This window comes from Amphimedon queenslandica, unplaced genomic scaffold, assembly GCF_000090795.2.
Source record: "Amphimedon queenslandica unplaced genomic scaffold, v1.1 AMPQUscaffold_13185, whole genome shotgun sequence".
Taxonomy (NCBI): Eukaryota; Metazoa; Porifera; class Demospongiae; order Haplosclerida; family Niphatidae; genus Amphimedon; species Amphimedon queenslandica.
This window is the reverse complement of record NW_003546579.1, coordinates 1-24,183: the sequence shown is the minus strand read 5'-3', so window position 1 is coordinate 24,183 and position 24,183 is coordinate 1. Positions and strand designations below refer to the sequence as shown.

At 36.8% G+C, this 24,183-nt stretch overlaps 11 protein-coding genes and 1 non-coding gene across 13 annotated transcripts; 5 read left to right on the top strand and 7 right to left on the bottom strand.

Moving 5' to 3' along the window:
* Positions 1–101: 101 nt before the first annotated feature.
* Positions 102–4,816, bottom strand: LOC100637303 (guanylate-binding protein 5-like). Its single transcript, XM_020000461.1, has 25 exons — positions 4,772–4,816; positions 4,326–4,714; positions 4,161–4,221; positions 4,029–4,123; positions 3,915–3,968; positions 3,764–3,850; positions 3,419–3,652; positions 3,276–3,369; positions 3,111–3,190; positions 2,949–3,060; positions 2,873–2,898; positions 2,769–2,827; positions 2,580–2,709; positions 2,436–2,539; positions 2,324–2,384; positions 2,185–2,275; positions 2,027–2,124; positions 1,392–1,460; positions 1,250–1,324; positions 1,118–1,203; positions 976–1,024; positions 869–919; positions 755–817; positions 523–606; positions 102–459 (listed from the first exon to the last, which is right to left on the bottom strand). Exons 1-25 carry the CDS (start codon positions 4,776–4,778, stop codon positions 247–249), a joined length of 2,472 nt encoding a protein of 823 aa, XP_019856020.1. The 5' UTR covers positions 4,779–4,816; the 3' UTR covers positions 102–246.
* A 139-nt stretch (positions 4,817–4,955) lies between these two features.
* LOC100636166 (14 kDa phosphohistidine phosphatase-like) lies at positions 4,956–5,691 on the bottom strand (the record flags this gene model as incomplete). Its single annotated transcript, XM_003388890.3, has 3 exons — positions 4,956–5,079; positions 5,311–5,432; positions 5,493–5,691. Coding segments are annotated over 3 exons (423 nt in total), but the record flags the coding sequence as incomplete, so codon positions are not given.
* On the top strand, positions 5,667–7,658 carry LOC100637176 (syntaxin-18-like). The gene is made up of 8 exons (XM_003388897.3): positions 5,667–5,852; positions 5,916–5,983; positions 6,052–6,308; positions 6,367–6,433; positions 6,482–6,695; positions 6,998–7,126; positions 7,247–7,327; positions 7,393–7,658. Exons 1-8 carry the CDS (start codon positions 5,706–5,708, stop codon positions 7,483–7,485), a joined length of 1,056 nt encoding a protein of 351 aa, XP_003388945.1. The 5' UTR covers positions 5,667–5,705; the 3' UTR covers positions 7,486–7,658.
* LOC109584649 (uncharacterized) lies at positions 7,613–9,473 on the bottom strand. The gene is made up of 3 exons (XM_020000468.1): positions 8,658–9,473; positions 8,143–8,208; positions 7,613–8,064 (listed from the first exon to the last, which is right to left on the bottom strand). Exons 1-3 carry the CDS (start codon positions 9,391–9,393, stop codon positions 7,697–7,699), a joined length of 1,170 nt encoding a protein of 389 aa, XP_019856027.1. The 5' UTR covers positions 9,394–9,473; the 3' UTR covers positions 7,613–7,696.
* Positions 9,474–9,480: 7 nt separating this feature from the next.
* LOC100637049 (uncharacterized) lies at positions 9,481–11,167 on the bottom strand. The gene is made up of 5 exons (XM_003388896.3): positions 11,056–11,167; positions 10,202–10,963; positions 10,097–10,147; positions 9,963–10,046; positions 9,481–9,876 (listed from the first exon to the last, which is right to left on the bottom strand). The coding sequence occupies exons 1-5, from the start codon at positions 11,072–11,074 to the stop codon at positions 9,548–9,550; spliced, it is 1,245 nt and encodes a 414-aa protein (XP_003388944.2). The 5' UTR covers positions 11,075–11,167; the 3' UTR covers positions 9,481–9,547.
* A 90-nt stretch (positions 11,168–11,257) lies between these two features.
* Positions 11,258–13,185, bottom strand: LOC100636922 (probable cytosolic iron-sulfur protein assembly protein CIAO1 homolog). Its single transcript, XM_020000464.1, has 13 exons — positions 13,096–13,185; positions 12,972–13,048; positions 12,800–12,881; positions 12,668–12,745; positions 12,399–12,518; positions 12,225–12,316; positions 12,108–12,169; positions 11,987–12,063; positions 11,862–11,924; positions 11,724–11,811; positions 11,543–11,606; positions 11,433–11,489; positions 11,258–11,380 (listed from the first exon to the last, which is right to left on the bottom strand). Exons 1-13 carry the CDS (start codon positions 13,133–13,135, stop codon positions 11,270–11,272), a joined length of 1,011 nt encoding a protein of 336 aa, XP_019856023.1. The 5' UTR covers positions 13,136–13,185; the 3' UTR covers positions 11,258–11,269.
* Positions 13,186–13,234: 49 nt separating this feature from the next.
* LOC100636797 (phosphatidylinositol 4-kinase beta-like) lies at positions 13,235–17,723 on the top strand. 2 transcript variants are annotated; one of them, XM_020000463.1, is made up of 18 exons: positions 13,235–13,775; positions 14,057–14,100; positions 14,176–14,266; positions 14,314–14,450; positions 14,515–14,689; positions 14,812–14,928; positions 15,000–15,090; positions 15,143–15,380; positions 15,531–15,591; positions 15,634–15,834; positions 15,890–15,983; positions 16,042–16,122; positions 16,183–16,303; positions 16,472–16,589; positions 16,644–16,750; positions 16,811–16,946; positions 16,994–17,109; positions 17,327–17,723. In XM_020000463.1, exons 1-18 carry the CDS (start codon positions 13,257–13,259, stop codon positions 17,514–17,516), a joined length of 2,637 nt encoding a protein of 878 aa, XP_019856022.1. In that variant the 5' UTR covers positions 13,235–13,256; the 3' UTR covers positions 17,517–17,723. The 2 variants fall into 2 exon arrangements, with proteins under 2 accessions (XP_019856022.1, XP_003388943.1); XM_003388895.3 differs by having other exon boundaries at positions 16,994–17,114; positions 17,332–17,723.
* Trnaa-agc (transfer RNA alanine (anticodon AGC)) lies at positions 16,348–16,420 on the top strand. Its single transcript has one exon. It is a non-coding gene; the product is annotated as a tRNA-Ala (tRNA).
* LOC100636040 (cytochrome c-like) lies at positions 17,686–19,132 on the bottom strand. Its single transcript, XM_003388889.3, has 5 exons — positions 18,974–19,132; positions 18,468–18,548; positions 18,231–18,330; positions 18,067–18,177; positions 17,686–17,986 (listed from the first exon to the last, which is right to left on the bottom strand). Exons 1-5 carry the CDS (start codon positions 19,115–19,117, stop codon positions 17,952–17,954), a joined length of 471 nt encoding a protein of 156 aa, XP_003388937.1. The 5' UTR covers positions 19,118–19,132; the 3' UTR covers positions 17,686–17,951.
* Positions 18,503–22,381, top strand: LOC100636671 (WD repeat-containing protein 13-like). The gene is made up of 13 exons (XM_011407694.2): positions 18,503–18,587; positions 19,173–19,313; positions 19,359–19,439; positions 19,498–19,633; positions 19,698–19,734; positions 19,826–19,938; positions 19,995–20,218; positions 21,177–21,343; positions 21,408–21,610; positions 21,660–21,779; positions 21,828–21,930; positions 21,974–22,129; positions 22,180–22,381. Exons 2-13 carry the CDS (start codon positions 19,298–19,300, stop codon positions 22,219–22,221), a joined length of 1,398 nt encoding a protein of 465 aa, XP_011405996.2. The 5' UTR covers positions 18,503–18,587; positions 19,173–19,297; the 3' UTR covers positions 22,222–22,381.
* On the bottom strand, positions 22,291–23,605 carry LOC100635911 (actin-related protein 2/3 complex subunit 5-like). Its single transcript, XM_003388888.3, has 5 exons — positions 23,490–23,605; positions 23,369–23,448; positions 23,060–23,162; positions 22,711–22,887; positions 22,291–22,569 (listed from the first exon to the last, which is right to left on the bottom strand). The coding sequence occupies exons 1-5, from the start codon at positions 23,523–23,525 to the stop codon at positions 22,507–22,509; spliced, it is 459 nt and encodes a 152-aa protein (XP_003388936.1). The 5' UTR covers positions 23,526–23,605; the 3' UTR covers positions 22,291–22,506.
* Positions 23,606–23,657: 52 nt separating this feature from the next.
* LOC109584639 (cyclin-dependent kinase 9-like) lies at positions 23,658–24,175 on the top strand (the record flags this gene model as incomplete). Its single annotated transcript, XM_020000448.1, has 3 exons — positions 23,658–23,793; positions 23,906–23,987; positions 24,077–24,175. Coding segments are annotated over exons 1-3 (273 nt in total), but the record flags the coding sequence as incomplete, so codon positions are not given.
* Between the last annotated feature and the right edge of the window lie 8 nt (positions 24,176–24,183).

The following is a 24,183-nucleotide window of genomic DNA, read 5'->3' as shown; positions in this document are numbered from 1 at the left end:
TTTGTTTATGGCAATAAGAAGAAATGATAAACATAAAAATTGGTGAAATGTTTTTAGAAAAGGCTCAAAATTCTTCTAATTTTTACGAGGGTTACATCAACTTCGATTTCAGTGTATCATCATTCATCAAAAAATTCAAATAATAACAAGATTTTTAATGATTTAATGTGATAATTAGAGCCTTATCATACAGAGGAGAGAGAGAGAGAGAATAAAAATAATAAATAATTATTAATAATTATATTATTATAGCTCTGGTCCATTAATTAAAACGTCTATAAACGAATACAGCCACTGAATAAAACCCTTTATACTTGACCACACCCCTTCCTTCGACACCAACAAGTCCCGAAGATCTTTCTCGTTATTAATATAACGATTAATTATACTGAGTTTAAGTGGGCGGGGCCAATTACTGGCTTTACCCTCGTCCAGGTTTAAAAGACACACCTGCTCCATCTAAGAGAGGGAAGTAGGATACTCTGTTAATATACAGCAGCTGGTGTGAGTGTGTTGTATTACGTGTTGTCTGAGGGAGAAAACAGTGTCGTATTTGTCAGACGAGAGTTTAATTAGTTTCTTAGCTGTCTTCAATGGGATTTCAACCTAATGATAATAATAATAATGACAATGATGATGATGATGAAACTTTTATCTGATACATATACATGTTCTTATGTTGCATAAAAAGTTTGAGTTGATTCCAATCAAGATTGGATTTAAATTTTTTTTTAACAATTATCATAAAAATTACTTCTTTAATGTAAGCTTGGTAATTCTGATCTTGTCTCTGAGCTGATATCTCCTCCATTTTATTCTAAAATAAATCAAAATTACTTTTAATAATAAAAATAATAATTTCACTAACTGATATCTCTCTTTTGACGGTCACAAAAATTTGCATATCTTCAAAATTAGCCTAAAAATATAAAAAATTTTTAAATTTTATTTAAAAAATAATAAAAATTGTCACACCATTGCTGCATTGTAAGATTCAAAGACATTATCTTTCTCTTCCTTTAACCTGTAAAAATCAGTAAATCTCAGTATACCATTCCGTATATTCTAGTATATTTCAGTATAACATAGTATATTCCAGTATACTCTAGTATATTACCTCTGTTCCAAGTATGACTCATTGACAGGAAATGATAATCTTTTTGGGCTCGTTGCTTCAGTAAATAAACCAATGAGCTCCGCCCCCTATTAATATAATTAAATTATTAAATTCTCTCCCCTCTCTCTCTACTTTTTCTCTGCAAGTTTTTCCGACTAAAACTTCATTTTCTTCTCTTAAATGTTCGACAGCTTTTGAGAGCTCAGACTATATGCCATAGAGACCCATATAAAATGATTAATAATACACAGTTAATACACGGGAACTGCAATACTTTATAGTATCCCTGGTAGGCTGCATACACTTCTTCTCCACTTGCCATTTCACTCTCTTCTTTAAAAATCTAATAAAAATAAAAAAATAAAAATAATAAAATAAAATCATAATGTACACTAATGTATAGACCAGTGAATTTTGGCATTTTCTTAAAATGGCCGTAACTTGAAAAATTGAAGTCGGAATCAGCTCAAACTTTCTACACAGTATAAGGACATCAATATGTAACAGAAAATGTAATAAAAATTTGGGGTCATTTTTTAGCCATTTTTTGGAAAAAACCATGGACTATAGCCTTGGGTATTTTTCAGATTTTTGACATTCTCTTAAAATGGCCATAACTTGAAAAATTGAAGTCGGAATCAGCTCAAACTTTCTACACAGCATAAGGACATCAATATGTAACAGAAAATGTAATAAAAATTTGGGGTCATTTTTTAGCCATTTTTTGGAAAAAACCATGGACTATAGCCTTGGGTACTTTTCAGATTTTGGCATTTTCTTAAAATGGCCGTAACTTGAAAAATTTAAGTCGGAATCAGCTCAAACTTTCTACACAGCATAAGGACATCAATATGTATCAGAAAATGCAGGGTGATTTTAAATGCATAGCAGCTGCCAGCTATAGCCTACTTGATCAGCAGCTGCTTCTGAAGTACCAATGACCGACTGTAGGCCAGTACTGGTTCTTGGAATATCATTAATGTTTAATGATGATTCTTTAAATTTATCTAGAGAGGAAAGAGAAGGATCGTCTGCTAAACAGAGGTGTCCTTTATATGTGGCATTACTTATTGCAGTAACTATGGCAGCTTTTAAAATGACTTCCATTGCTTCAGAATTCTTCAGCTTCACTCCATTAAAAATCCTCTCAATCCCAACCTTAGGAAGATAATTAATAAAAAAAGAAATAAAAAATGGCGGACATACAAGCAGCTGGTTCAAGTGTCTCTGGTAAGAGGAATGGTCAGAAAGTGAGTGAACTTCTTCCCTGAGAGAAAGTGAGAGGGGCAGTTACTAAATGATAATTGTTAATGTCTACTTGTATATCTCAATATGAATCTCCTTCTTCTTGTCCAATATTAGTTGTAAGTCTTTCCCTTTTATCGGGAAACTCAAACTATCCAGAGAAGCTTCAACTTTCAGCTGCAGAAAAATGTTTAAAAATCGAAAGGTTCTTTGTTACTTCTGTCTGACGCTGGACCTCGCTACATCTCAGTTCTATTTTCTTCTCGTTCATGTCCTCTATCTTTTCAAATTTTTCTCCAGCTGCTTTTAAGAGCCTCTCCTGTCCTTTGAGTGTTGTGTTCATTAAACTATTAAGTAATAATTATTATTAATTGATTCTTAATTACTAGTTATTACTAGTTATTACCCTAATAATAACTTGTCTAATAATTCTTGAGCTTTCTTCAAACATCTATCATGCCAGGACTATGAATAATAATTAATTAAAATCAATTAATTAATTAATCTTACAGCCAGTTCGGTAGCATTTACAGCACCTGCAAAAACAAAAAAAACATTTAAAAGTACAAAATTAAAATACATGTACCGTAATTATGTTTCCTTAGCAACACGTTCACCTCGGACTCATAAAACAGAATACAGTCGTTAACTGAATTCAAATGCATTTGCTCCAAGAACGCGTTCCACCTGCTGGGGACCTAAGGGCCAACAAGTCATGTGACTCATCACTTGATGAATATATATATACTTCAGCTAATGATCCTTTATTAGCAGCTGCTACCAATATCTCAAGCAGGGACGCTAACTCTGGACCAGTGATTGATTTACCTTTAAAAATAATTACATATTTTATATTTAATAAGTAACATATAAAAATAATTTATAGTATTATTTTATTTTAATTTGTTATTACCGTTCTTTATCTTCGGTTTCAAATTCAAATTAATCAATTTGAGTAGGCTGTCCCTCTCCTCCTTGTACTCCTCCGTCAGGTCCTCCTCTTTCGCCTGCATATGGGCGGAGCCTGTTACCTAGCAACAAACCACACCTGCTCACCTGCGAAAGATCCTGGAGCAACGACTTTTTAGTAGCAGGGAGAAAGAGGGTGTGGCAATCAACAGATTCAAACATACCTTTAAAATAATAAAAATTAATATAAAATAACGTTCTCCTACTCAGCAAATTAATGTTGTGTTCCTCAGTCTCTCGGCTACTGGTGGACATTATCTTGTGGAGCCATCTTTGTGGTGACTCCTCCCCCTCAGTGCTCTGTACGAAATCCTGAACCACCTGCAATGTAATAATTATAGTAATAATAATAATGCAATTTTAACGCGTGATCCAATACAATGTCAATGTAAAGTTGACACAATGTTAACGCAGTGTTAGTGAAGCACATACCCAAACTAGCGGAGGGAATTGAAGCAAATCGTGATTGAACTCATCGAACCATTTGGACTTTGTTATTTGAGACCGTAAAGCAAATAACTGGAGAAAAAAGAAGATATGTCATCATCATCATCATTATTATTATCATTATTATTATTATTACTCTTGTTCTTCTTGCTAAGAGATCTAAATAGTCAATATCACCCTGATCAATAATCTATGGAAGATATAAATTAATATAGTAGATTATTATTAATTATTATTAATTATCAGTTACTTTGACAGAGTTATAAATGAGGTAAGAGCTGAGTATTGTAGCAACTGCAAATATCTTAGCATCATAAACCTCAGAGATATTGCTAGCGGCAAACCCTGTGGAGAGGATTAAAGAAGGATCAGGACAGAGTACCTTCGGTATCCAGGTATATAATGGCGACTGTCTCCTCGTCTTTATTCTTCATAACCAGAGGCTGCAAAAATAATCAACAATAAATCAATGTCTATTTATAGCCCACGCATAAAACCAAGTCCATTTATCATACAAAACTTCGCCTATTTATAAAACTCCACCCACCTTTCCCCACATCCATATTCCCATGGTTTGCGGTCGTACAGTCGGTCCGATGCTAAACCCTCTCTCTCCTTTCCCCATCAGCTGGTTCAACAGGAAGGACTTGCCGGAGTGGTACTTCCCCACCACTGCTACCACGGCAACGGAGGACGTGATGTAATGCAAATGACGAACATTTTCTGAAACTACTTCCAGGAGCTTGTGGTGATCTGGGTCCGGTCTGACTAGTTGTATCGGCTCTTCTGGTAGAGATTGAAAGGTATCGTAGACTGATGAGGAAGGTTGGGAACCGGGCTCTGAGGTCACGTGATCAGTGGCGTTTTGGGCGGGAACTTTTAGCTCTTTTCCGAGGGAAAATGCAACGAAAAATAAAAGAAAGATTGACCTGTGAACTAAAATAAATAAATAAATAAATAAACAAAAGATAAATAAATAAAAGCTAACTTCACCTGGCATTCTATCAGTAATATCTTCTTAATTGGTAGGTGTGGCTTAATGTTTGGAGGTGTGGCCTCGCTATAATCATAATTTTTGAACCTCAATTAAACTTTTTAATGATAATGTAAAAAGAATTTTATAATAAATGAATTGTTTAAAATGTCACACACAAAAATTAGCTGATTATATATTTTACGGTCGGAATAAGTTCACGACTCTAATAACCTGAATTAGAAAAAGTAATATTTTCTGATTCATAATCCGTGAAGTTTCTCTTCAATATATCAATGGTCATCTTGTGATCAGCTTGACCGAAATCCTAAAAGATAAAAATGTTGTGTCTCCATTACATTCACTTTCAATTGTGGATGCATATAATGTACTGGAGCCCTGGGGGGCAGTGGGGGCCGGTTCAGCTAATTTTAACATATTTTAAGTTTATAATAAATGTATTCATCACTTTAAAGATCCCTCACTGAAATAATACACACACAGTCATGGGTTAGTGACATTACAATTCAAACAGCAGCTGCTAAGGGCCGCCTCTTACCACAGAGTATCCATAAACGTGAATAGATTTCGATTTCTGATGTCGGATTCGTCCTCCGCCCACACACTTGTACTCAAGACCAAGCTCGCTAACTCTAGGAGCAATCCTATCTAGAATGTCAGCTAGAGAAAGAGAGGGAGAGAGAGAATCTCTTCCTAATAGTAAATTATCAGATTATTCACCGTGATATTCTGCCCATTCGTAGCCCCTGACTATAGTCTTTACTTTCCCGCTCTTTTTATCAGTTAGTTCCACTAGTATGTACTTGAAAACCCCGTCAGACTCTATATCTACCTCTGGGACTTTCTCCATTTTTGAGCCACACCTTTTAGCGTGGGAGATACCTCCTGGTTTAATAACTTGTGGGTGGACACCAGGGTGTGGTCTAAATAAAGATGGCGGACAAGACAGAGCTTTTCAAAGCTGTTGTAAAGACAATTAAACTGAGGGAAAAGAATAAGAAAGAAGACAAGAACGCTCACTCGCTTTTATTAAAGAAAAAGAGAAATAACAGCGAGTTTGAAAGGCTGGCAAAAGAAGGAGTAAATGATTATATTAATAATTAAAAGTAATGATAATAATTCTTTCTGTGTCATTGGATACAGGCTAAACTTATAACTGAGCTAAGAGATTTCTTATTAAAGCACAGGAAAGATTACATTGATGCGACAAGGTAGAATGACGATATAATAATGATAATAATAATAATATTATTATTATTATTATTATTATTATTATTAGTTATTTAGCCAGTGAATTCGCTTCAATGAGCGATGAAGAAAGAGACCTCATTGATTCTGGTGCTCAGGACTTCATTAAAAGATGCTCTGAAATGATTACCCAAACTAGAAAACTAATCAACCACTTTAATACAGACGTACCTAATGATAGTGGGCGTGGTCAAGAAAATAGTGGGTGTGGTCAAGAAGAGGTCAAGACGCAACAGAGAAAAGAGCATAGGGTGATGGTTATTGGTTTTTTACAAGTTTATCTAAAAGGTGTCGGATTATTTATTTTTCATTTTAAATCGTATTATTATTTATTTCAATTTTACAGATGTCTGTTCATTATATAGTGAGCAGAAGGCAATACGAGTGAAGAGAATTGTTGAGAAAAAGAAAGCGTAAGATTTTCAGCTTTATCTTCGACCCTTCTCTCTCTCTCTCTATAGTTCTAGATTACAGCCAGAGAGAAGATCAAATAGCTCACCAATCGCTGCTGTAAAACACACCAGTTTAGAAGATGTTAGCACTACTGGTCAGACCAGTTCCGCTACCAGTCAAACCGGTTCTAGTACTAGTCAGACTAGTAGTGATGCTCCTGTAGCTACAAGTGGTGGAGGTTTTAATTTTGAAGAAACTTTAACGTCAGAAGAAAGAGAGATGGTATATTATTTATAGACAGAATAAAGCAACTCTCTCTCTCTCTCTCTCTCTCTCTCTCTCTCTCTCTCTCTCTCTCTCTCTCTCTCTCTCTCTCTCTCTCTCTCTCTCTCTCTCTCTCTCTCTCTCTCTCTCCTCCTTCCCTCCCTCTCTCTCTCTCTCCCTCTCTCTCTCTCTCCCTCCCTCTCTCTCTCTCTCCCTCTTTTCTTCTTCCCTCTCTCTCTCTCTCTCTCTCTCTCTCTCTCTCTCTCTCTCTCTCTCTCTCTCTCTCTCTCTCTCTCTCCCTCCCTCTTTCTCTCTGTTAGTTCCAGCAGGAGAATGCTTTAATGATGAGTCATATGTCTTCTTTGGTTGATGAAGTGCGTCAAATTGAAGGAAAAGTATTAGCAATCTCAAAACTACAAGAAACATTTACTGAAAATGTACTGAGACAAGTGAGTTCAACCTGCCTTGTATACTATGATATATTCCAGTATAACTTTGTGCACTGTTGCATGTATGCTGTATATTTTAGTATACTATTGTATATTTCAGTATACTTTTGTAAATTACAGGCGGAAGGGCTCAACGCTATACATGAGATGACAGTAACTTCAACTGAAAACGTGAGAGAAGGAAATGAAGAAATAAGAAATGTAAGTCAAACATTATTATTTATTTATTTATATATTATTATTATTTAAATTTTCTCTTTCGCCAGGCTATCAGAAACAAGGCTAGCCTACGCATGTGGATTCTATTCATTTTAGTCGTCTGCTCGTTTATCCTGTTATTTCTTGACTGGTACAGCTGAAAGAGAGAGGGAAAGGAAGCATAAGACCAGCTGTCCTTTATAAGTCCCTCTCTTCAATATCATGTAGCATACAATGTTAAAAGATGATGATTTTACTGTAAAAAAATCACTTTATTTTCAAAAATTGGTTGCACAAAAAAACATTACAAGTTTCATTATCAGAATAGCAAAAACTTGACTAAATGAAAGTTGAAAGCACACAAAAGTATGACTATTTCTTTCTGCCAATATAAGTATCATAATTATCCGTCATGTATGCTTTTACGAAATAAGAGACAGGTACTTTCTCCTTCTTACCATCCTTCACCTCATCAACCTTTATCTGGAGGTGCTGATCTAGTACCTCTAGAACCTGGCGCCAGCTCTTAGGCAGGCCACAGCTGTACATATTCTCAATCAAATACTCAAATTTGGTAGCGAATGAGACATTAAGATCTGGATCTATAGCTTTAAAACGAGCACCAAATTTATCCCTCCATACTGATTTTTCAGCTTTGCCAAGTTTTTCGAGAGCTTTTATAAGATCTTTCTGGTCGGGTCTGCAATCATATATGAGAGTAATATCCTTCGGAACCTCAACTAAAAATTAATAAAGTAATAATAGTTCATTAATTATAAAGTAATAATAGTTCATTAATTAACAAACTAGTGACATACTTTCTTCTGGTGGGACATTTCCTGGTGGGCCTGAATTTCTATTCTCGAAGTCAATCAAATCGTATTCTAAAAAAGAGAGAAAGGAATACACACATGGAAAATTTAAACTCAAATAATCTACATGTATGTCATCTTGAAAACATATCAAAATTCTTAAAAATACTCAAGGCTATATAGCCCATGCCTTTTTCTGAAAAATGGCTCCGAAATCAATCCAAATTTTTATTACATTTTCTGATACATATTGATGTCCTTATGCTGTGTAGAAAGTTTGAGGTGATTCCGACTTTAATTTTTCAAGTTACAGCCATTTAAAAAAACGTCAAAAATCTGAAAAATACCCAAGGCTATGCTTTTTTGTAAAAAATGGCTAAAAAATGACCTCCACTTTTTATTGTGTTTTCTGATACATATTGATGTCCTTATGCTGTGTAGAAAGTTTGAGCTGATTCCGACTTCAATTTTTTAAGTTACAGTCATTTTAATTTTTAAAAACCCACTACTCAGTGACTCACTGTGTAAGAGTATTGGCTCCATTGAACTGACATAATGAGGTTCCTGGGGACCAGAAATGGGTGGAGCAAGATCATCCCACGTCTTGTCGAGTATCAAAGTAATCGGTAGGACGTATTTTTCAAGATTATCCATAAAAGTAAGACTCCATTTTCCAATGCTGTCTGGTTTGCCCTTTGGAACGACAGTGAAAGGTGAAAACGCAATGAGGTTGTTCCCGTTCTTTGGCAGCCATTTTGTATCCGTAACACCGAGAGACTCAACTTCAACTGATGTTACTAAATCACGAGGAGGGGATTGACTCTCATCAAGGCAACCATCAAATAGAAAAACCTTATTTTTGTGAGAGAAGTTGGTATTAAAAGGAGAGATGATGTCATCTTTGATGGAGATACGTCCATCTTTGCAGACAATGTACTTTCGATCGCCTTCAACATAAACAGGAGTGAGGAAGAGAAAGAAAACAGTAAAATTATTGAAAAGTGAATCATAATATTTCCTTTCCGTCGCTTCTTTCAATGCTGCAACTATAAAATCTTTCTTTTCGTCTATGATCGGCACAATGGCGAATTTGAAGAGTTTGCGAAATATATCCTCAACTTTTTGCTGGAAGTTCATTAGCGCCTTTCCTTTCAATAGACCAGATATTACTAGTATCAGGACGTGCTCGCTCTTCTCTTTAGTAACTGCTCTTGCTATTCCTTCTATCTTCTTCTCGACCTTATCTTTATCCGCCATTTTGAATTTCAGGGTTGGAATTCTTTTAAGTCCCACGCAAAAGGGTGGGGCTGGACTCGATCATATGCAAGCATTGGTAGTGAATGGTTGCATACATCATAAATTTTACTATAACGAAACGGTCTAGTAGTTAAAATGACACACAATACAGTTATTATTTGGCGTATTTGGCGTAGTTCTTGGCCATGTACTCTCTGACTGAGGTAGATATCATCTTTCTATCTTTCCCTGTTATAGGGACAGGGTTATCCAGAGCATATAGAACCACACCCCAAGAGAAAGGATGACGATACGTATACATATTCTCAATGAGGTACTCCAGTTTAGTGCAGAAGTTAATTTGAGTCCCTGAAGGTCCTTTCAGTCGACCTCCAAACCTTCTCCTCCAGGTGTCCCGATCCGTCTCTCCAAGGTCTTTAAGAGCAGCTTTCATATCAGCCTGATCTGGAGTAACGTTGTATATCTTCTCAAGGTCGGGCATATCTGTATAAAGAGACATAAAAATAAAATGAAGAGATGCAGTTGCATTAGTAAGTTATAAATGATAATAGTGTGTCTATAAATCTTACCACCACCATATGCCTCTGGAAGTTCAGCCCCTCCTCCTCCTCCTCCTCCTACTGAACTTGGAGGTTGAGATCCTCCTTTACCACCTGGTACATTTATAAAGAAATTAACAATAAATTTTTAAAAGTTTAATTACTTTTCACTGCCTCTACAGTATGGTTGTCATAGAACTGAGCTTTGTATTCGTCTAATTAATAAAAAATATATATATTTCATAGCAGCTGCAAAAAAATATCAATACCTTTCAAAAAGAAGAGCCCCATATAATTCAAATAATGTGGCCCCTGGACATACTGACCACCACTCGTGCTCTTCACAACTTCCTTCCAGGTTTTGTCCAAGATGTAAGAGAAGGGAAGATATGGAAGCTCACGGATAAACTTGCATAGAGCGTTTGTCCATTCTCCTCCGTCTGATGGTTTTCCTTTAGCCTTTTCTTCCATTGATGTAGAGTGTCCTATGAGCAGCGGCTGTCTCAAATCACCAAAAGAAGCGTCTTCAACTTTAGGAACAGTACTGCCAACCACTTTACCTGGAGACAAGCAGCTGTCAAATAGATAGACTCGCTTCACATTAGGACCGAGCTTGCTCACAGGTGGCGGCTCAAAAAACATGATTATATCTTCCTTGATGTACGAACGGACCCCAACCTCCCCAACTTCAGCATGTGGTATGATAAACTTTTGGCCATTATGATTTCCCCCGTGACCGGAGTAATACACAAAAACCTTATCAATAGTGTCAGGGTAAGACTGAGACGAGACGACTTTCATGACAGCCGGGATCTGCTCTTTAGTCGGGTTCTCGATACGCCAAACAGCAAAATTCACTTCTTCTGACTTGAAAACCTTTTCTATGTTATTAATGTCCACAACAGCTCCAGGGACACCTTGAGAACTAGTCATGCCCAGTAAGATGAGGAGACCATTCTTCCCTTCTAAAGTCGGGACTTTTTTCTTGAATTCTTCGAGGGCCTTGGACTCGTCTGATGGGTCTACTGTTGCTATAGGAAGAAAAAAGACATTGGTATTCATTTGGTGAGGTTTGTAGCATCTTTGGTTCTTTCTGTCACACTCTTGTCGGAGGCGAGCTCACCTATTTTAGCATTGGACATACTTCAGTTTATCTCAAACTAGATCTTTCTATAATTTGCTCAAACTCTGTCCAGATGGATCAGCTATGCTTCAAATCTTCCTGAATTCTTACCTAAGGCTAAGCCACACCCATACTCATGTAGTAATTAATAATTGAGTTTATTATACATGAATGTTATAATTAATTTTATTTATTATTATTATTATTATTATTATTATTGTATGATAATCCTCCATATTTTTATAGTTCTGTCATCAGAGCAAGACGCCATTAACTGAGGATCCTTTGGATGCCATGAGATACAATTAACATCAGTGGAATGAGCCTAAGGAGGATATACCATCAATAATGGTGTACATGTATCTGATACAGTGAACCTTTTCTTGTTGCCATAATAAAGAGAAGTTAGATTGATTTGGATCAGAACCAGGATCCTACAGTAGCAACAACAATAACAAATAAATAAAAATAAAATAAATAAACTTGCTTCTCTATATATTCTAATGGTGTCATCTCCTCCACCAGCTGCTAGTAACCCTGAACACTTTGACCTTGAAAGAGAGAGAGAAAGAAAGAAGTATAATCTGATTAATAATAACACATTCTTCCCCCTCCCTCTCTCTCTCCCTCCCTCTCCCTCCCTCCCCCTCTTTCCCTTCCTCCCTCACCAGTCAATAGTGTATATTGATCTTGTGTGATGTCCTCCTAAAGTACATGAACACTTCCATACTGTCTCCCCATCAGGAGTAGGAATACCTTATAAGGAAATGTACATGTACATGTATCATCAAGAAAGAGGGTCCTACCTTCGTTATTACCAGGTTTGTATGACCGCCATATTTTAATGGTTTTATCATCACTGCAAGAAGCTGAGGAGAAGGAGGAAAAAAAAGATTAAATAAATAAAGATGGTTCCAAATGAAACACATACCCAGTCTATTTCCAGATTCATCAAAGGCAACACCCCACACTGTGGAGGTGTGTCCTTCCATTGTACACGTACAGCTCCTACGTACGAGTAAATAAACCACACCCCTAGCCACACCCCTCACCAATCATCATCCTCTTCTTTATAAACTCTAATAGTATCGTCATAGCTTGCAGAAACTAGCACCTATCAATGTATGGTCACGTGATGGTCATGTGATGATCATGTGATTATGGCTTACGTCTTCGTGTGGATGCCATCTAACAGTTTTCACATCCTGAGTGTGGTGTAACAGAACACCTGAACATTCAAATTCTTCGCCATCACTGAGAACTAACAATAAATAAACAAATAAATACGACTGTGTGTCCTCATTATTCCCATTCCCATGTTCCTCAATATTCCATTCCCATACCTTCCCATACCCACACGCTCTTGTCTCTGCCACAAGTTGCTAGGAAGGAACCAGACTGAGACCATACCACAGACTTAACCTCATTCTCATGGCCTTCTAGTACACTCTTACACTGAAAATCTGAGAGAGAGAGAGAGGGGGGAGAGAGAGAGAGAGAGAGAGAGAGGGGGGGGAGAGAGAGAGAGAGAGAGAGAGGGGGGGGAGGGAGAGAGGGGGAGGGAGAGAGAGAGAAAGAGAGAAGTATCAGTATTAATTACAGTATCATTCACCTTGTCTCTTGTCCCATATACTAACAGTACCGTCAAAACTAGCAGCTGCCAACATGTGTCCACATGGTGACCAACCAACTGAAGTTTGAAAAAATTAATAATAATAATAATAATAATAATAATAATGACAACCTGATCTTATTGTCTTATCATGTCCGTCAGTCAATACAGTCTTACAGACCCAACTCTCTCCCTCCTTTCCCCATATCCTAATGTACATCCAACAGTCAAGGAATGGGACGCAATATCTTTTTAATTTTTGTAGTAATTTTAATAATTAATTAATTGTGTGGGTGGAGGATATATTTTTATCTCCAGAAGCTGATGCTAGTAGCGTTCCTGTTGGATTCCAAGCAACACACCAGACCCTGTCCTGATGCCCTGTGGGAATTAGATCACGTGAGAGTGACGTGACAAAGAGTATTTACCTTCAAGAGTTGCTACAATTTCCAACTTGGAAATCTCCATTTTAATTGTGGGTGTGACCAATCTAATTGGCCACGCCTTTTAGTAGGCTTGGTTTATGGCTAATGGATGGTAGGGTGAGCTAATTTACCTTTTTGACTTGGAAAGAGAGGAGAAAGACAAGATGGACGATCCATTACTCGGTCTTGCTATGTGGGAGACGGAGACAGAGGCCAACAGGTTGAAGAGGTCCAGCTCTACGTGTTCTAAAAGCAGCAAGAACTCTGCAGACCCCGTGGAAGAAAAATCCACCTCTCTCGACCCCCCTCCTCCTCTCCCCTTACCTGACAACAAGAGAGAACAAGAAAGAAGAGAAAAAGACACAAACATGTCGTCACACAACTCAAGTGAATGCTTTCCTTGTCTTTCAGCACTTGATCAAGATTTAGAACAAAAATTACGACAAACGAAAGATAAAGATGGGGCCACAGACCCGAAAGAGACTGAACATACTGATTCTACTAACGAGATACAGGGGAGGGAGGCGGTTCGGTTTGCCTCTCAAAGTCCTGAGCCGCTGTTAGAGAGCTTCTTGTTGCTACGCTTGTTTGAATCAAACCTCTTCACAATGCACATTGCTGTCCAGTACCTTTTTAAGGAAAGAGAGGCGAACGTTCAAAAGTATCTCGGGAAAAAACTAAAAGTGTGTGAAATAGAATAAATACTATTATACTAGTGGGGTCAAAAATACGTGTAGTAATACTATGATGCTACTCATGGTAATTTTGGTATCAAATAGTAATACTTGACTGAAGCCAAATCCAACTACAATTCTACTATAAACCTTTATTATATAACTTTATACAGTCTCTATTAAAGTAGTTTATCAAATTACTAATACTTAAACACTTGACTGATCGTTATTAATAAACATCTTTATGTGTACACAAGTACATACTGTAATTATTGCTATTGTTCTTTTAGGATTTTGACGACAATGAAGTTGATTTCTATCTACCAGAATTAGCGTGAGTTTTTCTAATCATACATGTACAATTTTTAATGAATCCATTTACATGTACTTTATCCCTTTTGTCCTTCAGTAATATGTACGTTCATGTTGAGAGTCTTTACCCAGTCCTTCACAAGTACTTCCTCAGTCGCTGCAGATATGACGTTATCTTCTCCCTCAAGGTAAATTAAAATGATAGAATAAAATAAGTAGTTCATTTCTTCTCCAGTTGGCTTGGTTACTGACGGCGAGTATTAGCGATACGTGGCTTCCTTCTTCTGAACTTCAGACTGCCTCTAGAATGCTCTCGCTAATCAAAACGGAGCAGATAAGACCGCCACTAATAACTCTGGCAACTTCACAAAAGTACATATTTACTTTTAAAACTTATATTTTATTTATTTATTTATTATTTTTCTCTGTTTTTTAGTGTTGCTTCTGTTCCTGGTTCTCCCTCTGCTTCACCATTTTCTCAGGATAAGCATCATCACAGATCTCTCTCTGCCAACTCTCCCGTCATCACTCTAAGTAGCTCAATGTCTACCATTTGTCCTACTTCCACTCAGTCTTGTAGCACCAGCAACTACTCAATGAACGGAAATAAAGTAATGGAGGACATGTCCATAAAATGACTAGTTAATTGTGTGCTTACTGCTTAGTAACCTGTACTTAATATGATCTTTTTTTCTCATTTTTCTCTCTTCCTTTCTCTCTCCCTCCATTCCAGGTATCCATTGGTGATTTAAGATCAGGTCAAGCCTTTGATAGTGGCTGTACTTGCTTTCTCTCCTCCTCTCCTTCTCCCCTACCAGTAGCACCTGCTTATAAAAGCTGTCAATGTCAGGTAAGTTTTAATTAATAATTATTATGAACATTCATTATTACTATTATTTATTAACATTGATTAATTAATAGTCACCCAGATTGTTGGCCCAGGATATTTTTGTTCGTACGCTGGGCCACATATCCAAGAGATTACTGAAGTATACTACACGTTCACTGAGAAGTACGTTACCCCAATACATGTACATGTACGTGCCTCTGTTTTATACTTATAGCTAGCCAGCTCTACGCTGAGTTATCACAATTGAATTTAAACCTCCCTGCCCGGGTCTGTCTCCCTCTGTACCCCCCGACTCATCAAATATTGAGGATACCCCCCACAGAGTCCGTCGTTCTCAATTCAAAGAGTAAAGCTCCTTATCTTCTGCTTGTTGAAGTAGCTCAAGTTGAGGATACTTTCCTATCGCCTTTGACGCAGAAACAACTGGACGTGTCATTGAAGTCCTCAGGACTGTAAGGGACATTGCATAGGAGACAGTTCTCCATTTTTATTACATTTCCTGATACATATACATGTACTTATATTGTGTAGAAAGTTTGAGCTGATTCCGATCAAAATTGGATTTTTTACGAATTTTAAAAATTATTCATTCCTCATTTCAGGGGACCCGATGAAGTCAAGAATTTCGTACACTCGGAAGGTCCATCCCCCGTGGGCACTAGAGTGAGTCAGCAGTCACATGACTCTCACATGATCCACCAACAGGTTTCATCGCTACCTAACCTTCGTAATGGAGGCATATCAGCTGACAGTGTTTCATTAACGTCACTCGATAACTACCCGACCAGCAGCATAATAGAAGAGAGAGAGGAGGAGGCTCCTGCCAGTGGCGAGGATAAATGTCTTGAAGGAAGCAGCAGCAACAGTAGCAGCAGCGATAAAGATGAGGAGGGAGAGGGATCTCCTGTAAGCAGCTGCCTTTATTGTCTTTTTAAAATTTCTTACTCCCTCTTTCTTGTAGGTGACATTCCATGTTAGTGAGATTCGAAGAAGACTCTCTAAAGAGATTGGAGCTCCTAAAAAGAACTTCTCAAGGAATCCTGATGATCCTTCCGGTAAATACGATACCTGATTTTAAATCTAATCATTCTCTTTCTTTCTCTTTCTATGCAGCTGCTGCCATGAAGGAAATGTGGGAAAATAAAGTTGAAAGAATCAGACAAAGATCTCCTTATGGCCACTTACCAAACTGGAGTGAGAAATTTATAAATATTATGATTAAATCTTTCTCTCTCCTCTCTCTCTTTTTCTCAGAGTTACTGGCTGCCATAGTAAAGTGGGGTGATGATTTGAGACAGGAGCTGGTCTCATGGCAGCTCCTCGAGCAATTTAAAAGAATTTGGAAAGAAGAGAATGTCTCCTTGTGGCTCAGACCGTGAGTCTATATAAACTTTACTTTGCTCTCGGAGGAGTAGATTTGGGGAATTAGCTCAAATGGTAGAGCGCTCGCTTAGCATGCGAGAGGTACCGGGATCGATGCCCGGATTCTCCACATTGATTTTTTTTTTTTCCTTTTTTTATTCACTTTTTTTCTTGTTCTTAGATACACTGTAATGGTCTTTTCATCAGATGGCGGGCTGGTGGAGCCTGTCTGTAATGCTGTGTCACTCCATCAAATAAAGAAAGAGTTTAAAGGCTCACTTTTAGACTATTTTAAACACGTACGTACATCTGTATGAAATAATAATAAATTATTTCTTATTGATTATCAATAGGAGTATGGTGAGACTAATAGCGAAGGGTTTTTAACATCTCAGCGCAACTTTGTTGAAAGCTGTGCAGCCTATTGCCTCATCTGTTACTTCATACAGGTCAAAGACAGGTAATACCGGTTTGTAAAACTAGTCAGTCAGGAATCTCTCCCTCTCTCTCTCTCTTTTAGACACAATGGCAACATATTACTGGATTCTAAAGGTCACATCATCCATATTGACTTTGGTTTCATTTTGGCGCATTCTCCTGGAAAGAACATTCGCTTTGAGAGCTCGCCGTTTAAACTAACGCAAGAATTTGTCGAAGTAAAAAAGGTTAAAATTATCATGACATGTACTCTTTTCCTTATTAGGTGATGGGCGGGGTCAACAGCGATATGTACAGGTATTTTAAAGTCTTGATGTTGCAAGGTTTTTTAGCGGCAAGAAAACACATGGAGCAGATAGTGAATATAGTTGATATCATGCAAACCGGTACAGAGTAACATAATTAATGTAATAATATATGCTGTTGCTGTGTAGATTTTACTAATTTTTACAAGTTTGTCCATACAAAATTTACATCGTTCAACCTAATTTTGGCTGATTCTAACCCTCAAAAATCAGCACCTGCTCTTTTATTTATATACAATGTTCATGTATTGTATAGTTATTCTTCTCCTTAATATTCCTTTCTTTCCTTTCATGACAGGCTCACAACTGCCTTGTTTCTCTCACGGTCCGACTACAGTCAAGCAGTTACAAGATAGATTCCACCTCTCACTAACAGAGCAGCAGCTGGAACTGTTAGTTAACGGAATGATTGAAACCAGCATGTACTCACTGACCACCAAACTCTATGATGGGTTTCAATATCTGGCTAACGGGATCATGTAGAAGAGGAGTGGCTCTGTGGGAGGAGCCTCATATTAATGATTATTGATGTACTTGTGTGTTTTCAGTGAATCTCAACTGACCAAATTTTCAAATCACTATTGATATTATTATTATTATTATTATTATTATTATTATTGTTATTAATTTAATTATGAGTGTCAGTCAATGCTAAAATAAACAAATTCCAACAACAATCTACTAAAATAAGTAACTTTGTACAAATAAATAAATAATAATAATAATGTCCACTTGGTGGTAATATTATATAGGAGCTCTTAAACACATTAAATTCTTACTAATAATAATAATACTGATAGTGAAGGTATGTATGCGTAATGTAGAGAGTGTCTCCCTCAATAAATAATAATAATAATAATAGCAATATGTTGTTGTACATTCATTATACGATACAATTCACTCTATCAATTGGTACAATTATTTGGTTGCCTCCTTTAAGTGAGCTATTAGATCTAGAGAGGGAGAGAGAGAGGGAGGGTCATTAATAAATAAAATGATCATTAAAAAGCAGCTGCTTCTAATGTCAAAGTACCTGCTCTCTCTTGTGGCTTCTTAAGTCCAGCAAACACCATCTTAGTCCCTGGTATGTACTTCTTGGGTGCCTCAAGATATACAAATAGAGTGTCCTCGCCCCATGTTATTCCTGGTGGTGGGCGTGGCAATCAATTAACAATGAATATTAATGAGGTGTGATACCTTTGCTCTTGTTCGCTTGAGTATAAGTGAAGCCTGGGGCTTGACCGGTTTTACGACCAAACAAACCGTGTAAGTTAGGACCAGTTTTATGCTTACCACCCTAGAAAAGAGAGAGAGAGTGAATCAGAGAGAGAAAGGAAGAGAGAGAGAAAGGGAGAGAGAGAGTGAATCAGAGAGAGAGGGAGGGAGGGAGAGAGAGAGGGGGGGGGGAGAGGGACAAAAGAGGAGCAAGCTTACAGCTTCAGTCGTATGACATTGGGCACATCTCTGCTTGAATATCTTAGCTCCGTTAGCAGGGTCTCCTTGAGGTATACTCATCTATCAAAAAGGAAAGGATATACCAGCAGCAAACAGAAAGTATGTATAAACATAAAGTGATGTAATGTTACAATACTGAATGATGCAACAATGACAGCTACATGTAAGATTACATAAGTTACATACAATGAATTCTCTCTACAATAAAAGACACCTTTATAATAAGATTCTGTGTGAACTTGTATATACAAAAGTACCTCTGAAATGAGGACACCTCTGTATTAAAGACAGGTAGTGTAGGCTCAATGGTGTCCTTAATAAAGAGGCTACACTATTATCATGATTAGTACACTAATTTATAGTTTAATTTATGGTAAAGACTATTTAGTGTCATTTAACACATATCACAGTACGACTTTAGCTATCAGTTTTATTTGAGTGGCTGGGAGAGACTTTTAACTTGCATCTGGTCTGTCAGTTCTTACCTTTCCCAATAGCTGTAAGATTGATCTCCTCTGTAAAGCCTTCTCTTTCTCCTCTGCTTTCAGTGAAATGCAGTGATATCCAGTGACCACTCCTTTCTCCTTGGTAACCACAGAGTCTAAAGTTCTCTGCAAAAAGCTGCGCATGCGCAAATTTATATACCGCTAAATATTTTTAACCCTTTGACTCCTACGTTTGTAGGTTAGTATACGGAGATTGAAAAATCTCAAGTTTCTCATTCCTTCGCCTATAAAGTTTTGGTGATTTCAATTTTACTAGAATATACGGGGATTATTGACCACGCCTATTGGAGGGCGTATAACAAAATGGCGTCTAATAAAGGTATGAAATTATTTATTATTTTTATTAATTCATCTATTATTATAGAAGTAATGACGGTCACACAGCGTATAATTGGACTAGATACTCAATATAATCCATTAAGACCGCTCCCTTCTAACCAATACAGTGAGAAAAACAGTTAAAACACTTTTTCATAATTAGCTTTTTGTATTGTTCATGCCAGAAATGTTGTATTTAAGGAGACGTAACCAATTGCTGCAGGAGAAGGCTCGTAATCGTGATGATCCTTCGATTAGACGTTCATATTTAGTGATGAGGTCACAGATATTAGGCAGTAGATATGGACCAATTGAGAAAAAGTACTTTTATAATAGTAATAATAATTATAATTATAATTATTATTATTATTGTTTGTTCTTTCAGATCGTCATCTCACAATAACAAAAAGAATCACAAACAAGTAATTTTATATTAATTTTATTATTATTATTATTATTATTATTATTATTATTATTATTATTATTATTATTATTATTATTATTATTGTATAGAATGCTGATTCATCATTACCTAAGGCACCTGGAGAGACCTCCTTCCTCACTCCTTCTCCAATGAGGTACCACTCAGCTGGTCTCGTACCAACCAGAGCGGCTCAAGCCAGCAGGTAACAGAAACACCTGAAGATATCCTTTATTATTTGTATAATCTCTCTCTTCTCAGGGCTATGGCTGGAGACAATACGTTACAGGAACATTATGCTTTCTGTGGAATGCAGCACATTTTTGATCAGCATAAAGGAGGTGTGACTGTCATTAAATTTGCAAACGATGATCGTACTTTGTTGGCCTGTGGCAGTCGGGACGCTACTCTTAGCGTGTTTACTCTTGTCTCTGAGCCACCATCTTTACACTGCACTCTCAGAGGACATGAGAAAGAAATTAATGGTATATTAATTAACTAATGAAAAATGCTTTTATAAGTGATCATAACTCAAAAATTGAAGTCGGAATTACCTCAAACTTTCTATACAGCATTAGGACATCAATATGTATCAAAAAATGTAATAAAAATTGGGTGTCATTTTTTAGCCATTTTTTCGAAAAAAGCATGGGCTATAGCCTTGGGTATTTTTCAGATTTTGGCAAATTTCTTAAAATGGCCGTAACTTGAGAAATTGAAGTCGGAATCACCTCAATCTTTCTACACAGCATAAGGACATCAATATGTATCAGAAAATGTAATAAAAATTGGGTGTCATTTTTTAGCCATTTTTCCGAAAAAACCATGGGCTATAGCCTTGGGTATTTTTCAGATTTTGGCAAATTTCTTAAAATAGCCGTAACTCGAAAAATTTAAGTCAGAATCAACTCTAACTTTCTACACAGCATAAGGACGTCAATATGTATCAGAAAATGTAATAAAAATTGGGTATCATTTTTTAGCCATTTTTCCGAAAAAACCATGGGCTATAGCCTTGGGTATTTTTCAGATTTTGGCAAATTTCTTAAAATAGCCGTAACTCGAAAAATTTAAGTCAGAATCAACTCTAACTTTCTACACAGCATAAGGACGTCAATATGTATCAGAAAATGTAATAAAAATTGGGTATCATTTTTTAGCCATTTTTCCGAAAAAACCATGGGCTATAGCCTTGGGTATTTTTCAGATTTTGGCCTATTTCTTAAATTTGCCGTAACTCGAAAAATTTAAGTCGGAATCAGCTCAAACTTTCTACACAGCATAAGGACATCAATATGTATTTAAAAATGCAAAAAAATTTGGGGTCATTTTTTGGCCATTTTTGGAAAAAACCATGGGCTATAGCCTTGGGTATTTTTCAGATTTTGATATATTTGGTTTTGATCTTGAAAATCTTAGTGTTACACTTATCTTTCTTGCTAGATTTTGACTGGTCGATTGGCAACGATTTCATAGTCTCCGCCTCCTCTGACGGGACCTACAGACTCTGGAAGTCCAACTCTGGGAAGTGTTTACGGATCATATTCGATACCAGTGGCTGTCACTCAAACTGCTGCTGCTTCCACTCACAAAATGGAAACTTCCTTATCGTAATTATCACTTTATTATGAGTAATAACTCTTGGTAATTTTCTCTCTCTCTCCTTCTCTCCAGACTGGTAACAGTAAAGGGCAGTTAAAGGTCTACAATGTGTCGACAGGTAAAGGTGTCAAAGGTGGTAACAGTAAGACAGCTGGTTCCGTGCTCTCGCTAGCCCTGGAGTCCTCAGGGGGCGTGGTTTGGGCTAGCGACAGTAAAGGCTCCATGTTCTCATTTTTGATGGACTCAGTGTCCGGCCGACTCCAGAGATTAAAGAGGTGATTATTAATCAAGTTAAAAAGCCGATTATTGGAATTATTAATTTAGACTGATGATAGAAGGAGGTGTCCCCATTACTTCAGTCTCCTGTCGTACCTGGGCCAGTCGTGAAGCACGAGACCCAACCTTGTTATTATCCTGTGCCGATAACTCCCTCAGACTATACAGGTACTAATACACTAGTACAGTATAGCTGCTACTTCCTCCTCCTTTTAGGATATTAAGTAATGGAGAGGTATATTTAAAAAGGAAAATGGCCGTGCCACATTCTAACGAAGCCATTCGTAGCGCCTTCTGTCCCCTAATGAGTTTCCTTCAGGTAAACCAGTACTAACGCTACCTGATACCATGTCACGTGACAGGGGGCGTGTGTTGTGTCCGGAGGTGAGGACGGACACGTCTACATGTATGACATAGAGACTGGGTCTCAGGTCAATCGGCTTCAGGGTCACTCATGTCCGGTTCTTGACGTATCCTGGACTTACGATGAGAGCTTACTAGCATCATGTGACAATCAGGTGATAATAATAATAATATAATTATTATAATTATTACCGTCTCTTCATAGGGAACTGTTATTATTTGGAAGAGATGTGGCAATGATTCTTGATATTTTTAATGACCAAATATGGAGAGTGTGTGTCCATTAGCTTTTGGTTTTTTTATGTTTTTGTGTTCGTTTTGAGAAATGTCTTTTTTGCATAATAAAAAATTGAAAACTAATAAAACAGAAAAAGAAGAGAATTAAGTAATAAATTACAACAGCTACACGATAATAATAATAATAATAATAATAATAATGAATCTAAAGACACAGCATACAACAGTACTAATTAGGAGACAGGAAGAGTTAAACATTTTAAAAAGACGTTCATCTCTCTATCTCTTTCCATCCTCAAACGGTTTGTCTTGAAGTTAATACACGGACAATTGAGCCAACGCCTCCCGAAGCAACCGCCTGTAATGAAAATTAATTAATAACTAGCCACACCTACTTAAAACCACCACATCAAAAATTTCTACAAAATTTAAAACTTTTACAAGTACATGCATAATTATTACTAAGCTCCGCCCATTTTAAGTGGCCACACCCACATACAAATTGATGCCAGACTAGTAATATCCCGCAAGAGTTCTCGGTTGGTTCGGCAAACCCTCTATATATGTACTTCATAAGGACGTCAACCTGGTCCGAGTTCAACTTATTGACAGCTTCCTCAACGTCCGACTGCTTGAAACGAGTGAGGACATCAAGGACTATGTCAAAGTTACGTTTCTAAAGGTGTGACATTAAATAGAATAATTAATACGTAGAGTACAGCTGGTAATATAGGAGGCTTTGATACAAAGAATTATGCGCATATTAAATGACTTATGGTCATAAAATTAAAACTCACAAGAATTATAGAGTTATCAGCTTTACAGTGTATTGTAAATTCATTAGTTACCTTTGCTTTTTCATCTTTAGTCTGAAGTGGTGGGTCGGCCAAAGCTGCCTTCAAAGCTTCAAAATTCTTACCACCGGAAATAAACTTTTTAACTTCGGCCTCCCTAAAATAACAACAATAACAATAACAACAACAACAACAACAATAACAATAACAACAAGTTAATGAAGTCAATAATCAGTTGAAATGTCCCACTTATTAATGCCATAAAAGGAATTAGGCATTTACTTTTCAAAATGTTAATATTAATAAATAAGAGATGTAAGTAATCATAAATGTTAATAATGTTAATATATCAAGTAAGGTTACCTGCTGGCAATGGAGTCTGAATCATCTCCGCCTTCTGGTTCGTCCTGGTACTTCTCCTCGTCTAGTTCATCAACATCAACCTACAGAAGAGATGGACTCACTTCTTCTCTCCCTCCCTTACCTTCCTAAACTCTGTACTAAGAGTCACTTTAGACATTTTAGGCAAAAACTTGAACTCTAATAGTCTCTCACACCAAATGTAAACCTAGTAATACTCCGTATAACTGCTTCCTATTCAGTATACTTTTTTGTGGGCGGAGATTTTGTATACTCTCGTTTCCATCCGGATAGATCTACTTAATTAGGTGTGGTTTAGGGTGGAGCTTAATAAAAATGGCGGGTCCTGTGAGAACTGTAAACCTGCCTTACTGTCCTGAAGTCGGGAAATATGAGAAACTGACTAAAGTAGGACAAGGGACTTTTGGGTAAGATAATATTAGTACCTTGTAGAATTTATAATAAAGGTGGTATTTAGGCATTTATTATTATCATTATATATGTATTAAATTTTAATTATTATTGATTGTTATAATATAGTGAGGTTTTTAAGGCCAAAGACAGAAAAACGGGTCGACTTGTTGCGCTAAAGAAAGTTTGTATGGAGAACGAGAAAGAAGGAGTGAGTACAGTATCTAACTTTAATTATAATATCATGTTAAATTGATTGTAATTTTATATTAATAATAATTTATCATTGCTGTATTTCAGTTTCCCATGACTGCTCTGAGAGAGATACGGATACTTCAGTTGCTGCAGCACAACAATATCGTTAACCTTGTGGAAATATGTAGATCAAAAGGTAAAAACTATAGTGT

Bases quoted from the DNA above. Each gene is read 5' to 3' on its own strand.
- LOC100637303 (XM_020000461.1), bottom strand. The intron at 2,540-2,579 runs GTAACAAAGAAC...ATTTTTCTGCAG, and splicing joins AGGTCCAGCGTCAGACAGAA to CTGAAAGTTGAAGCTTCTCT. The intron at 607-754 runs GTAATTTTTATG...TATTATCATTAG, and splicing joins ACCAAGCTTACATTAAAGAA to GTTGAAATCCCATTGAAGAC.
- LOC100637176 (XM_003388897.3), top strand. From the start codon at position 5,706: ATGGCGGACAAGACAGAGCTTTTCAAAGCTGTTGTAAAGACAATTAAA. The intron at 5,984-6,051 runs GTAGAATGACGA...TATTATTATTAG, and splicing joins GATTACATTGATGCGACAAG to TTATTTAGCCAGTGAATTCG. The intron at 6,309-6,366 runs GTGTCGGATTAT...TCAATTTTACAG, and splicing joins TTTACAAGTTTATCTAAAAG to ATGTCTGTTCATTATATAGT.
- LOC109584649 (XM_020000468.1), bottom strand. From the start codon at position 9,393: ATGGCGGATAAAGATAAGGTCGAGAAGAAGATAGAAGGAATAGCAAGA. The intron at 8,209-8,657 runs GTGAGTCACTGA...TCTCTTTTTTAG, and splicing joins GGAGCCAATACTCTTACACA to AATACGATTTGATTGACTTC. The intron at 8,065-8,142 runs GTATGTCACTAG...ATTAATTTTTAG, and splicing joins AAATGTCCCACCAGAAGAAA to TTGAGGTTCCGAAGGATATT.
- LOC100637049 (XM_003388896.3), bottom strand. The intron at 10,148-10,201 runs GTATTGATATTT...TTTATTAATTAG, and splicing joins GGGGCTCTTCTTTTTGAAAG to ACGAATACAAAGCTCAGTTC. The intron at 10,047-10,096 runs GTAATTAAACTT...TAAATGTACCAG, and splicing joins TACTGTAGAGGCAGTGAAAA to GTGGTAAAGGAGGATCTCAA.
- LOC100636922 (XM_020000464.1), bottom strand. From the start codon at position 13,135: ATGGAGATTTCCAAGTTGGAAATTGTAGCAACTCTTGAAG. The intron at 12,170-12,224 runs GTAAGCCATAAT...ATACATTGATAG, and splicing joins GATGGCATCCACACGAAGAC to GTGCTAGTTTCTGCAAGCTA. The intron at 11,812-11,861 runs GTAGGACCCTCT...TTTCCTTATAAG, and splicing joins CAAACCTGGTAATAACGAAG to GTATTCCTACTCCTGATGGG.
- LOC100636797 (XM_020000463.1), top strand. From the start codon at position 13,257: ATGGACGATCCATTACTCGGTCTTGCTATGTGGGAGACGGAGACAGAG. The intron at 13,776-14,056 runs GTGTGTGAAATA...TTGTTCTTTTAG, and splicing joins ATCTCGGGAAAAAACTAAAA to GATTTTGACGACAATGAAGT. The intron at 16,304-16,471 runs GTGAGTCTATAT...TCTTGTTCTTAG, and splicing joins GTCTCCTTGTGGCTCAGACC to ATACACTGTAATGGTCTTTT.
- LOC100636040 (XM_003388889.3), bottom strand. From the start codon at position 19,117: ATGCGCAGCTTTTTGCAGAGAACTTTAGACTCTGTGGTTACCAAGGAG. The intron at 18,549-18,973 runs GTAAGAACTGAC...CCTTTTTGATAG, and splicing joins TCTTACAGCTATTGGGAAAG to ATGAGTATACCTCAAGGAGA. The intron at 18,178-18,230 runs GTATCACACCTC...GCCCACCACCAG, and splicing joins TCAAGCGAACAAGAGCAAAG to GAATAACATGGGGCGAGGAC.
- LOC100636671 (XM_011407694.2), top strand. The intron at 21,344-21,407 runs GTAATTATCACT...CCTTCTCTCCAG, and splicing joins AAAATGGAAACTTCCTTATC to ACTGGTAACAGTAAAGGGCA. The intron at 21,780-21,827 runs GTACTAATACAC...TCCTCCTTTTAG, and splicing joins AACTCCCTCAGACTATACAG to GATATTAAGTAATGGAGAGG.
- LOC100635911 (XM_003388888.3), bottom strand. From the start codon at position 23,525: ATGTCTAAAGTGACTCTTAGTACAGAGTTTAGGAAG. The intron at 23,163-23,368 runs GTAACCTTACTT...TTGTTATTTTAG, and splicing joins TCAGACTCCATTGCCAGCAG to GGAGGCCGAAGTTAAAAAGT. The intron at 22,570-22,710 runs GTATGTGGGTGT...TTTTCATTACAG, and splicing joins TACTAGTCTGGCATCAATTT to GCGGTTGCTTCGGGAGGCGT.